Raw genomic sequence first — 14,367 nt, 5'->3', positions numbered from 1 at the left:
AAAGTGCTCCAAACTTCTTTATCTTTTGGACACTATTTTGAGCAGCAGTACACTGTCAAACACTGTAAAACCCTGTTGTTTTTTTCTGCTCTTTATCCTGTCCTAAAGAACTGTTTAGTAACTATTTAGTAACTGTTTAGTAACTAGTAAGTTACTGGCGTTAGCTCAGTCATTCCCCATGTTTGGATATACATTATCCATTCAACAGAATTCCTCCAACTGGAAAAGAAAATGAAGTTAAAACAATTGCATGAAAGAGATGGTAAAAAACAGCACACAGTAGAGGAGGGCCTTCCTAGAAGAAATCCATATTAAAAAACACCCTAGAAAACATTAAAAAAAATGGTGATATGACTTGGAAAATGACAATTTTAGAGTAATTATAAATGAAAAGCAAAGTGCTATTAAAGTTAAAGCAATGTTATTAAAAGATGTGCTAATTTTCAGTTAAATTTTCTGTAAAAGACCAATTAGTTTAAGAGGCTTGACAGCATTAACTGCAAAACATAAGTGCTCTGGTAATTATACTTTAAAAAATGATTGAACAAACAGGAAAGTGTCCCTGAAACATCAGAAAGAGCCACACAACAATTCGGGCACATAGGCTAGGTGGCAGTGCTACCTCAGATATCTATGCCAGGATTTCCTTGCTGTTTACCCTGCTTTAATGTCTATCATGCATTACATTTTTTATTTTATCAAGCTGGTACCTATGTCATATTCGCATTGCAGACACTGATTATAATGATGCTATACAGGTGTTCATTGTGGGGTACAGATAATGGCAGCCGCAAACAAGTCTGTCTTCAGCTCTGATTTTACAGCCAAGAAAAGGAAATCACTGCCATTACTGGAGAGTGCAGTGTTACTTTAAGCACAGCAGCACCTTTCCAAAGTCATTCTGTGGATTGCTTCCTTACAAGTACTGGCATATCCAGGCCATGTACCCTCCCACAGAGCAAGTACAAGATCACTCTCAAATTAATTTCAGTGTATTATTATTCCAAAGGAAATGGATATCAGCTAGTTCAGCTTTTCAGTGTTCCCCAGCTCCAAACTGGCAAGAGGCAGTGAAAAGAGTCTGATTGTTGTCACAACTGAAAGCAGTGGTGGATGGGGTTTTCCTGAGGAGTGGTAAATATTAGTACAGGAGGAAGCAACCCTATTTAGGAAAAGATGCCAAGAAACTACTTCCTCCTCACCCATCCTTTCTTGGTAATGTCTGGGCATTTTCTGGTCAGTTGCAATGCCAACACAGTCCATCCTGAAAGCTGTAATCTTTTCACTCATTGATAGCAAACGAACAAAACCATCATTTGGCAGCACTCATCCATCTGATTAAATGGTGACATCCACATCAGTCATGGCACGAAACCCAAAGGAAGCCATCGTTCCAAGAGAAATGGTGGTTCCTTTGCTAATAAGTGTTGCAGCTTTGCCTCAACATTTGTCTAGCAGTGGGAGGCCCTTCTCAGGTGACAGCATTCAGTTGCATTGACAGTAGACCTGATTCATTTCTCATTTGCATCAGTTTCATAGTAGTGTATGGCTACCAGAGTTACTCCTGGTTGGCTCATTCTGACATAAGTCAGAATTGGACCTATTTTTGTCCTAGTGGGTTGCGATGGGGCGGGGAGGTGGGGGGGGGGGGGGAGAGTGGGGAAGGGTGGTGTTCAATTTTATTTTATGTTGTTTTAGTTTATTTTATTGGTGTCAGTAAGTTTGTGACTGGTGCCTGACCTGGTAAGTTGTTGTACCGCTGCTTTCAGTTATGAGTTTAGTATGAGATCCATAGTAAACTGAGTAATACGGCCCCAGTATAATGTGGAGTGGAAAGTGTTGCCAAAAAGGGCACCTGTGAATCGCACCTCAGTGACATCGAGGAACAAGTCATTAATTGAAGAATAAACAGTCACGCCAGGTTGTCTGGTCTCTCACCTATTAAACGTCATATAATTACTCCAGACTTACAGTCTCACAAGGGGTCACAATGATTTTTCCATATGTTTAGAAAGGTTTGAATTACACTTGAATGGTTACACAGCCCATCCACGTATGTAAGAGCTGTATAGAGAATAGCTGTTGTTCTAGACCAATTCCTCCTGAACCCCAGGTAATGTCACAATACTCTTCACAGTACACTTCGTATTTGAAAATACATACTGCCTTATCCAGGGCAATTTAAACGTTTAGAGCTAGTGGGATGCAAATATTTGCTGTAGGACTTGCATCACAGTAACAGTATTTTTCTCTCATTCTAATGTTGTCAAGAGGGGAATGGCATATATGGCTATGGAAATAAGCAGAGGTGCCCAAAGTTCTGAAACTTCAACGTAATGGTGAAAACCGTTGCCATGTAGAATTCATGTTCTCTGGTTTTATCTGTCATATCAAGGAAACAATGAAACTGAAGTTCCGTTATGCAAAGAGAGTATCAAAGTAACATGGATAGGGAGTGTGGTCTGCATTTTTATCTCAGGGTAAAACATTTTAGTCTGTACCTCAGTTTACCCATATATTGAAGGCAATTTCACTATATGGATAGAGCAATGAATGTCACTGGAAAAGGTATTTGGGTAAAGGTATATTGAGGTATTTGGATAACAAGCGCTCTTTGAGAATGCAGTATCCTTTTTCACATGGTGTCGGAGTAGATTTGTTCCAAGTTCTAAGTTCAACAAAAGTCATAAGAGTAGTAATGTGAATCCTGTGTACTCTACAGCTACCTCATTTTCTTCTCACACGTCCTCCACACTCACAAAGCTTCTGAAAACCCAGACATTGGTGTCAGTGTAAGCGATGGTGTCTCCTTTTTCTGTTGATCATTATTTTTTTGCCCAGTATGTTACACTGCAGATACCTAACTGTGTATCTCTGAACTATACCAGTATACTTTCAAGTGAACTTGAAAGTCATTCATTCAGCATTAAATTAATATTTAAAATGCCCATTGTTTGCCTGACAGACCAGCAATGGTACAGATGCTGGCAAAATGTCAGTGTGGAGTAAATCTTTCCTAATAAACCACTCTTACCCTATACCCTAGAGTTTTTTAAAAGGACCACCAGGATCCCAAACTCATCATACATTTATCTGGAATGAACTCAAGATGTTTAATTGATACACGCTTATGTCTGAACACTGTCAAGTCTCGTAATAAGATGTTTAGTACAATACCTCGGTTAGACTGCTAGAGTCCAGCCGCAGTAATAAGCAATGACATTTGCAGCACAAAGGCAGCTCCCCAACGAATTGGTGACAAGAGTAAAAAGGCAATCTAGCCTGCGTAAGCTGTAAATGTGGTCTGAATTTTACAATTACATGTCCTAAAGCCCATTATTAGACATGAAGGCAATGAGAAGGAAAGCAGTCATCGCATCACTACTAACACCAATTATAGGAAACATAAATCATTCAAATTTTTGTACTTTAACAAAAATCAGCCCGAATTGGTGTTTAAAAGGAAGGATTTAGTATAGGAGCCTAATGGGATAGAAGCAAATAGAGTAATTGGAGGCTGCTGTCTTTTCACTTTCTATATAAAATTATTTGAAGAGACAGCCGAGAACTTTAAACAGCAGAAACCCAGAAAAGTTGTAATTTGGATGTCTTCCGTTGTGACTTTAATGGTATTTGCCTAAAGAGCTTTCTTTTATCTTGGCAGACATACTTCAATGACAATATCCTCACACTGATACGGACATTGGTAACAGGAGGAGCCACACCGGAGCTGGAAGCACTGATTGCTGAGGAAAATGCATTGAGAGGAGGTTACAGCACACCACAGACACTTGCAAACAGGGACAGGTGTCGAGTAGCTCAGTTGGCTTTGTATGATGGTCCATTTGCAGACCTAGGGGTAAGATCACAACAGAGAGGTAGGACCAAAGCCGGTCTTGTGGTCTAGGTGTTGTGTCTGAGACCAAATCAAAAATCTATCCTAATTATTGCATCATTTTGATTATTCGGTTAAAATGTTTTGGATGGTTTGACACTTTACTACGCAGGTGCCAGGTTTGCTCTTATGCTTTTTAAGAAGCTACATTACCTCCTAGCATACTTTCCTGAGTATTTCAAGCAGAGTCAAAAGAAGAAAAGCTTGTCTCTTCCTAGATGTCATCTAAAGAGATGGATGAGCCAATTTGGAGGAAAGAACCCTCCTAATCATAAGGCGCTGTAAACATGAGCAATATGTACACCCTCATCAGGTTTTGATAAGTTTATTTAGTTTTTGCATGGAGCTTTCAGTTCTCAGTTAAAATATATGTATTAGCCTGGAAACTAAGCTGTAATGTTTGTTTTCTTCTGTGTCCAGATGAACTATACTGAAAGCCTAATTTTCTGACATTCTCACTTCACTATCCTAAGAGAAAAGCTAAAAAGTAATTAGTTAAAAACTAACATGTTTTGCTAGTGAAAGCAATTATTTGATATCATTTATGAAATATGGCATACATATCAGCATATTTTTTTTTAAGTGGGAGAGGTTTTAGTATCCTTTTAACTCCTCAGATCCCATATTTCAGTTGTCTTTGTCAGCGATTTTATTTGTCAAGATGACATTACGGCTACTGCCAAAAAGGGTGAAAACTACGAATAATGGTAGGACAACAGATAATGTAATGTATAGAATTATGCCTTGTTTGATACCCAAATTGCATTTCCATCCAAAAGCAAGTAATTCTCTCTTACCACTATGGTAACTTTTCAGGACCAAGGCTGTCAAAAATAATGATCATTTTATATATTTGTTTTTATGTGAAATGAAATGTGTAGTTTATTCATTGTCTTGGGTAAGGAAATTCATATTAAAAACAGGCTGTTTATACATTGTTGGTTTTGTAGAAGATCCTACTGAAAATCCACTGCACTGTCATGGTTTTAAATGAGAAAAGAGCAAAAATGTGCTGTTCTTTTGTTTCTCTTTACCTCTTTTTTTTTTTTTTTTTTTCTATCTTAGGATGGAGGTTGCTACGGAGATCTATTTTGTAAAGCACTGAAAACATACAATATGCTTTGCTTTGGAATTTACCGATTAAGGGATGCACATCTAAGCACTCCCAGCCAATGCACTAAACGGTAAGTCCAGTCCACCAAAGCAGTTGCGTCCGTAAGGATTTGGACAAAGTGGGTAGAAGTAGGAATCAGTGTAGGTTGACACTGTACTTGCTATACATGGGATTAGTAGTCGGAATAACAAGAGACTTCCATCCCTGAGGCAGCCAAGCTCTTTCCAGCACCAAATGCATTTTAAAACAAACCAACAAATGAAAATAGTGGTGGAATCTTGAAACTGAGAAATGCGTATATGAGGCCTGTGATGTATATTAGCAATGTTGGATCCTTGTACATGTGGATTTATCTTTATGAACGCTTGGTTGACATCACAAATCCACAAGTGGAAAGGAAAAAATAAAAAAGTGAAAATAAATTAACCTCACTGCCACCTTCCTGATATACTTGTGTTAGGTACAGTCATAAGCCAGACAAATAACTGTATTCTTTGCTCAGATGACAGTATTTAAATATTTAATAAATATATAGTAAATATATATTTGAACCTGCTTGAAAATGCCATCTCAGGTAGGTCTGTTTTTGCTTTTTATCAATATAGGAATCTGTTTGCTAGAGTCACTACATTCCAATTCAGCTAGAGATAGGAGGGTGAACTGTATGCTGTATTCTCTGAAAAATCATGATGCAGTTCCCTTGGAGAACATCCTACTCTGTATGTCTGTCCCACTCAACAAACATCCAGAGAGCAATATCTGACATAAGATGGCACCAAATAATTGGCACTATGTCAGCTAAAATCAGGTATATATTGAAGAAACAGAAAGACAGAAATCTGAATAAGTATTCATGAGGTAACATCTCTAGAATAATTTTTTAGGTGAAATCTAAACCCGCTTTTTCTTTCTTTATTTATTTATTTCCTTTTCTGTCTTTCCAGTTATGTTATCACAAACCCACCGTACGAGTTTGAGCTTGTGCCGACAGACTTGATCTTCTGTTTGATGCAATTTGACCACAACGCCGGCCAGTCCCGAGCCAGTCTTTCTCATTCCTCCCATTCCTCCTATTCTTCCAGCAAGAAAAGCTCATCTGTTCACTCCATCCCATCCACAGCAAACCGACCCAACCGCACCAAGACCAGGGATTCTCGGGAAAAACAGAAGTATGTGCAGGAAGATAGACTTTGATGTGTGTACCTGCTCCCACTGTGTGTGAAACTTGCATTCACCACCCATTCTCCCCAGTTAATGTGTCCAACAGTAACGTTCCCCGTTTTGCCATGGAGCTCTCCCTTTTTGTACACATTTTTTGCATATGTATGACAGTGTGCATGAGATTGTCATTTTTATTTCACCACCATAAAACCCTTAAGCACAACAGCAACAAAGCAGACGGACCAAAAAGTTATTTATGATGCTAGGGGAGATAAAAATTCTAAAACCCATAGGCACACTGAAAACTTAAATAACTCACTGCAGTTACTCTACGTATCAGAAAACAGAGTGTATTTAACGTGAACACTTGCTTTTGATGTTAGAGTTACACAAAGGAAGTCATTAGCACAGAAGCGTTGATGTATGTTGCAGTAGGTTTTTATAATCATATTTACAGGAGTTGCCACATGTAGTTGAAGCTTACAAAACTAACCAGCTGTAAAACAACAACAACAGCAAAAACACTAATTTTTCACTCTCAAAGCTTATATTGTATAGGGCTTACACTCTTTGTATAGATTATTGCTACGCACCTGCTTTATACCAAAGCGATATCAGGGACAAAGATGATCATTTTAGGTTATTCTCTGAAATACGAGCCTTTTGAGATAGCATTTGTTTTTTCCCTTTAATCCTGAAATTGTCTGGGAATGGAGTTGTCAAACTCCAATGGTTTAATTTCAATTTAGAAAGAGTCTAATTGCATATTAAATTATTATTCTGTCTATTTATACGGCCACAGAAATAGCTATATTTACTTTCACTTTTGACATTTGGGATAAAAAGCCATATGTATCATAAATATCGGACGTAAGTCAATAAAAAATGCCTTGCTGGGACTTTTACATCTTTAAAAGGTGAATTAGTCACCTTATGTATAGAATAAATAATGTTCAGAAAAGAGCAAGCATTTTTCTATGCTTAAGTATTAGTTCTCGGGGGACTTTATTCCTTTCCCCAGATGGTAGTTTAGTGTTTCCGAGTTAGAGCGATGGTATAAATTTTCCAATGAGAGTCCCAATACGCAAGGACCCTCTGGAAATCCCAGGCAATGTTCCAGCTGTTTTTTTACAACAGGTTTGTGCCAGTACACATTAAGCAGGAATATGAGGGAAGACAACAGAGCACCTTTGAGATCTGAGAGGTTCCTCTCCCAATTGGAAAGAAAAGGTGCTGTACCCTAGATGGCTAACGAGCAGAACAAGAGGGCCGAGGTGAAGACATCCGCTGTGCTGAGGCGTCATGTTCTAGGCACATGCCAGGGTCTGATTGTTGCATATTCTCAGGAATTACTCATTCAGCCAGAGATTGTGTCAAGGAGGTAAATGAAGTAGTGGAAAGGAATCTATCCTAGACAGCCACAAAAAGGATACTTGAGGCCTAGTGTTTAATGTCAAATGCCAACGTTCCAAAATATATAGAAATAGTTCTAGGCAATGTGAAGAAGTGCTCAGGGTAACGGGTAGGAAGGCTAGGAGAAACACGCCACATCGCTACCCAGCAAGAAAGCATGCAGGGAGAAAATAAGTACTTTGATGCGGGAGCGATGAGTGTTGTAACGGCCAATCCAGACAAGGTGCTTTTATGGTTAGTGTCGTTTTCTACCTTCCCCTTCCCCGAGCATGATGAGTTTGAAGAATTGCTTGCTGTGTGATTTGACAAAGAAGCCAAGCACTTTTACTGACAAAACCTGGAACCATCTAAGCGGGCTACGGAGAGTGCCACCGTGCAGTGTTAAGCACGATTGGAATGCAGTATATATGTATGTGTGCATTCAAATGCATCTGTAACTCCTGTCAGTGAAATATGCGGCAAATTTTGGTCGCTCCCCCCCAAACGAGTACATTGCAGTCGCACTTGATCATAAAGACACATTCGTGTGTTTCTTCTTTCAAAGAAAGTTATCGTGTTTTGCCCTGAGAATATTTATGACTACAAGGATGTGCCAGTTAAAGTGCTCAACAGGAAATATGACAGTTTAAAAGCATTGTAAAACTTACATAGCTTACTTCTTTTTCTAAAGTGCAACAAGGATGAATAGAATGGGCCAAGGTATGATAATTAATGGTTCTGCATGACCTAGCAACTGCTGTGGGTTTCCTTCTATAACTTTGTCCTTGTGAAAACTTGTGAGATTAAAAAAAAAAAAAAAAAAAAAAAATAGTAGTTACAAACTTTATGCAGTTATTGGCTTGTATGTTTGGGTGTTTGTTTGTTGTTTTTTTTTGCCTTTTTTTCCCTCCAAACCAGAAGTAAAACTGGCTGCTGCTGCTGCTGTTGCTCAATCCTGTTTTATTTTTGATCCTCTCATCTGCTTGCCTTTCTAATTGCACGTGTCCTCTCGTAAACACCCAGCTCAACGAAGACGCCTACCCTGGTACAGACATTACTGTAATTTCCCATTCCTCATTCTAGCCCCGTTCCTCCCTTCCCTGCTATCCTGTCCCTCGTGTATGCACATGAGCATCTTTTTATGTTGGCGATATTGACGGAAGATACTGGAGAGCAGTTATGCATTTTGGAAGAATGCTAATGGCTTTGACACCAAAATGCTTTTCCATTAATGTTTTATCTGTATTCCATTTAGTAGAGGAAGAAAGAGTGTTAATATGTAGCTACTTGTCACATACTAAATAATAATGATTTTACCAAAAAATGGTGTTTGTATAACAGCGCAGCTCAAATAAGGAAGAACATAAACAGTCTGCATTAGAGAAACAACTTGTCTATTTTGTGTGCAACGGAAGAGAAATACCTGATGTCTGAAGTCCTCAGATCATATTGAAGTTAATTTTCCTCTGTCCTCTGACATTAAGTCTGCAGGACAAAAGCTGTGACTTTCAGTTATGCCTTGAACAATTTTCACCATTAAGTGACCTGATAGTTTCTTTCAGTGATAATGTTCCGATATGGAAATACTAAGGACTTTGGAAGGTCGGTCATGAAACGTAGAGGAACATTCAAAGTTTTATACTGGAAAATACCAAGAAATCTCCTGTTTGTTCAGGCATCTATCCCAAATCAAACTTATCAAACTCATAGTATCAAACTAGAGTATCAAACTCATAGCTACCCTCGATAGTTATGAAAATGGAAAAACTGCACTATTACCGATATCAACAGATAACAAATGAGAGCCTTAAATGGAGGTTCTGCAACTTGTCTCAGTCCAAGCACAGTTTCTACAATGGAAACTAGGACTGTAAGTGACTTTGTGGATCTGTATGTCGACACAAAATAATACCTTGGACACCCGCAGGCTCTTGGCACAGGTTCCAACCGGCCTAAACCATCAGAGTCAGGCATTTTCCAGTAAAATCCCATTGTCAAAGTAGGGAGTTTGCCACTTGAAAAAAACAGGGAAGAACAAAACAAAACAAAAACAAAACAAAACAAAACAAAAAGAGGAAGTCCAGTATAGCATTTCTATCCCAAATCTTTAACTATCTTGGAGCAAAATAAAGGCATGCCCAGAAGGTAAGAATAGTTTCCCTTTTTTTTTTCTCTATCCCTGCAAATTACTTCCTGCCTACCTCAAATGAGATATGCATCTGCCAAACCAAGAATCACTGAGAGCAGAAGAACTTTCATTTTATTATTCTCAGATGGGAAGAAATAGCAGAGGAGAGTTTTCAGCCTAGTTTTAAACACACTACCCATTTGGGGACAGGGGCTACCCAAACACATGGCCACGCACACAGTTGAGATGGATGTGTCAGAAAAAGAAAAAAATAATTAAAAAAAAAATGGAAATCCTTGTTTAAAGGATTGTAAACTAACCTGGAATTGTGGTGAGAATACAGATTTAATAAAACTTTGCAGCATGTTTAGCCGGTATTTTCTGTGCCTCTGCTCAGATGAGAGGGTGTTTCACACTGACACTTATTCAAAAATGATTGCTCAGGCCAGAATTTTTAAAGCACCAGAGCAATAAATTTGTTCAGGAAAAGTGTGAGAGTCCAACGGAAGTTGATGAAATGTCAATTTTGATCATTGTACGATTAATCAATTATATATGTTGATGCCATGGGGAAATCCTACACAGGATAGTAGTACCTATTTATTTGTGATACAAGTATGAAGCCCTGTAGACCTCCACGGATGCATTCAGGCACTGATAGCCCATTACAAACATGAGCGCACATTTGAGAGGAAGTAAATGTTTTCCGCTTCGTGATATTTGAAGGTACCTAGCTGTTCCAAGTGATGTTGTCAAAAACAAACCTGTCAAATAGAGTAAGATCAGTCCCTGATCTTCTTTAAGAGGACTTCAAGAGCGCTCTTGAAGTGCTCTGTTTAAAAAATAGGAAAAAAGGCTCTTTCTCTCTGTAACACAGAAATGTATATGGTAAGGATCAATATCCACGTGCCAGAAAGGAGAGAAACAGACAGAACATGATAGAGACCCACCACTATTTTGGAGGAGAAACCAGTATGTGAAGACCCGGAAATTTTTTGTCTGGACAGATTTAAAGGAAGAAGGTTGTGGTTTTGTTGGTGTAATTGTTTGTGGTTAGTAAGAGACCTAAAGCTCTGCACCTAGACTTTGGAAGACTGAAAATATAGTAAGGAAAATACGGAAAAGCGTGTGAGGGATAGAAGAAGGAAGACCATTTACTAACTGCAAGCAAAACACACCAGTGGCCACAAGTGAAGATGGGGAGTATCATTCACCTCCCATTTCAAAGTGTAGCAGGCAATGGACAGAATGGGCGATTTGAACAGCAAAAAAAGAGATGAGACAGGTGTAAAACCAGGTCCAAGTGTAGATGCTGGAGATGATAATGCACGGATCAAGGTCTCACCTAAAAACAAAATGTAACCAACCAATGAAAGGAGAATCTACAGGTTTCTGCACTTACTAATTATCGTCCGTATTAATTACTTTCCAAGCGAAGGCAGAAAGAGACTGTGGTGTCAATTTCTGAAGATCATCTCTCTGACATGAGTTTTATTGTAAAGAGTAAAACGTAAAGAAGTGGCTTGTGGTATACATTCCAGGGAAAGCAGGGGCAACGGAATCACTATTTGCTCACCACAGTTCATCCCAGATCTGTAGTACTAGCATCGTTCTTCCCTTTCTCGCTATAGAGATCACAATAACTTGCAGCAAGTTCTGTTGGCAAGGAAAGTTTGTGCACCGTATGGTAAAAAATATTCTGGAGATAAAAGTTCACGGCACTTAACTTGCCTCAAAATCATTTTAAACACAACCCATTAGAAAACTGTTAGTTTGAAATTGTTTATATGATCTCTCAAGGCTTTTAAAATATGATAACCATCACACTTTACACCTCTCTGAAAGGTTAGTTTAATCGTAGATCACATAAAATTGGTTTCCACAAATGCATAATGGTTCATGTGTCACGCTCAAACTAAATGGTTTTTTAAATGGAGCTGAAATTATTTTGATGTGTACACATTCCCAGATTTTTTTTTTCCTACAACCTTTCCTAAACCAGCCCCCATCAGGAGCTGTTCCCTTAAAGTCTCATTAATAATTCAGATGTTCTGATGACTTTAAAAGATCTATGGAATCAAGGCCTGCCCCTACCTCCCCTCCTCCCCCTTCCCCCCCCCCCCCCCCTTTTTTTTAGCTGCCTGACAAAAAGATAAATGAATGTAGAAAGAAGCAGTAGGAGTCTGGCAAGCTGTAGATCATCTCTGAACAGATTGTAACTTTATCATTGTGTCAGGAAGAATAATTTAAAGCACTTAATCAGTTAGCTTCAGTGTGCAGGATGTAACATTATGAATTCCTATCGTCCAATCTGTTCAAATCAAAGGGAACTTAATTATAACAGGTAAGAGAGAGAGATGGGAGAAGAAACAACATCCAGACTCAGGCAACTGTAAGTGGGCAGGAAAACACGTACCCTAATCTGAAGTGAGCATGACAGTGTACATGTAGAAAGAAGAAAAATCTAGTTTTGAATATAGGAATAGCAATGCAGAAAATCTGCCTACCCTCAATAAACAACCCCTAATAACTGATATAACTTCTTTCTCTAAATTCTTTTTTCTTTTTTTTTTTCTTTTTTTTTTACTTTTATTTTATGTTGTTATAATTGCATAAGCACAGGTGACAAATGTATCGGTAAAAGAGAGGGATTAAGCCCTCACGAGTTTGGGGTTTGGTGCTTGTGTTGCAAGTAGACGCCTTAAATACATAGGAGGTTTCATTGCCTAAATTTCATATTCACCAGCGTGACTGAGAAGGACAGTAAGTTGGTAAATCCATGCAGCTCTTCAGAGCCCCTACCTTTGAAGCTAGTCACTTATTTTTAATCCATCTGCGCTCAGATGGTTGTCCCTCACTCTTCCCAGTCTTTCTATTTCTGTTCTTGGCCTCACCTCCCAAGCTTTTGTGCTTAGTCTGAGGTGGATTTAGGTGTGCGCGTGTGTTGTTGCATTCAGTTTGGTTGTCGTCGTTCTGTGTTTTGTTTGTAAATTAGCACCCCATCCACTCCTGCCCCAGTTCCAGCCAGGATACAGCAGCATTTCAGGGTTAAGCAGAAGTGCTAGTTTGTATTGTATGGTGAGAAAACAAGGCCTCCAAAGCTATTTGGGTTCCCCATTGTGATGAGAAGCAGTCTATAAATGTAAGTGCAGCAGCTCTGCGGCAGCTCACGTTAAACATGGCATGCAGCAATGGAAACGTCACCGCTGCAGAATCGCATCTGCAGAACCACGTGAGCTCATTGCTCTGCACACCCACCTCTGGAAATGAGGGACAGAGAGAGGTGGAGGAGCGGAGATCCTCCTCACAAATCCGTGTTAAAGCACAAGCATGCAAGGACCATAAGCCACAGAAAGATGAGCCATTGCATGGAAAGATGAGTCCTTGCATGGAGCCAAGTTGCTTATCTGTCAGTTAGAAATTATACCAGTACTTGCTCTCTGGAGCACGTAAGAAAATTGTGGCGATTTTTTTTTTTTTCTCGCTGTGAAATTTGAGAAGTTTTTGTCCACACCTGCTTATGAGCAATGCAGGATGGCAACTGCAAGCCTAAGAGGTGAGGGTGTAGCTGCAGTATTACAGCCTCTCAGCAGCCACCCTCCTTCCCACATTGCTCCCAGCCCACTCCAAATCAGTATCATAAAATTCCTCCTATGATCAGGCTCTGCTGAAAGATATGGAAGGAGCAGGGTCCCCTCTGATAAGGACATCCTCGCTTCCTTTGCCTTGCTGTCATGCATCACTACCAATCCATTCAGGCCTGACACCCCACTACAGTCTCCTGCATCATCAGGTAGGTCACACACCTTCCCAGACCTGAGGGACTGGCAGCCAGGCAGCTGAGTCACAGCCATCCCCTGCAGGATCGTGTTCCTCTGGCCACAAGAGCTGTGGGACACGCTGTGAGTCTTCGTTGTACATGAGAGCGAGCACCCACAGCTGAAACAGTTCAGAGACGTCTTTGACTTCTGGGGTACTTCTCTGTATAGAACTCACATGCTCTTTCCTACATCATCCTTACTCCATCCTCTGGCTTCTTACACTGGCTTCTCAGTGTAACCTTTTATTTTTAGCATTAGTTCAAAAAAGGGATCAAATGACATTGAAATGGCATGAAAAAAATAAGTACAGAAGCTCTCACGTCCAACAAGCAAACTGCCAGTTTTCTTTAACTTCTATCAAATATGCCAACACGTCATGTTCCGTCTATAAAGAGTATTTTCAGAGGCATTAATCTAATGCACTGTACTGCTAGTAATTAGTCAAAGTCACCTTCTATTGATTGCCCTTTCTCTATAGACTTTACTGACTGCTACCCCCTCCCCTTGTTCTGGTGTCTGTGTGTCTGTGTGCTTCACTAATGAGAAATTCTCATTTTCCCTCCTTATTCTGTCTCTACCCACTTTGCTCCCTAGCAGAAAAGAAATGGTTTACAGATGAGCCGGATAATGCCTATCCCAGAAACATTCAAATCAAGCCCATGAGCACTCACATGGCCAATCAGATCAATCAATACAAATCGACAAGCAGCTTGATACCACCGATCAGAGAAGTTGAAGATGAATGTTGACTCCTTCAAGGCCAGAACTAATTTTTTAAAGCCCGACAAACTTCATGAACGGTGACGTGACATTTATTCCTCTTACATGCCTAACCACTGATGGAGAACTTTTGAAG

General features: G+C 39.5%; 1 protein-coding gene across 1 annotated transcript in view; it reads left to right on the top strand.

The window, feature by feature from the left end:
* KCNMA1 (potassium calcium-activated channel subfamily M alpha 1) overlaps positions 1-8,359 on the top strand; it is a 464,321-nt gene extending 455,962 nt beyond the window's left edge. The window contains exons 25-27 of the mRNA XM_082764953.1: positions 3,665-3,859; positions 4,961-5,079; positions 5,954-8,359. Coding sequence (XP_082621079.1) covers positions 3,665-3,859; positions 4,961-5,079; positions 5,954-6,203 — 564 coding nt within the window. The 3' untranslated portion in view covers positions 6,204-8,359. The remainder of the gene's footprint in view (positions 1-3,664; positions 3,860-4,960; positions 5,080-5,953) is intronic.
* Positions 8,360-14,367: the final 6,008 nt, after the last annotated feature.

The sequence above is a fragment of the Aythya marila genome (genome assembly GCF_965140915.1).
Source record: "Aythya marila genome assembly, chromosome: 7".
Lineage (NCBI taxonomy): Eukaryota > Metazoa > Chordata > Aves > Anseriformes > Anatidae > Aythya > Aythya marila.
This window is presented reverse-complemented; position numbering and strand designations above follow the sequence as displayed.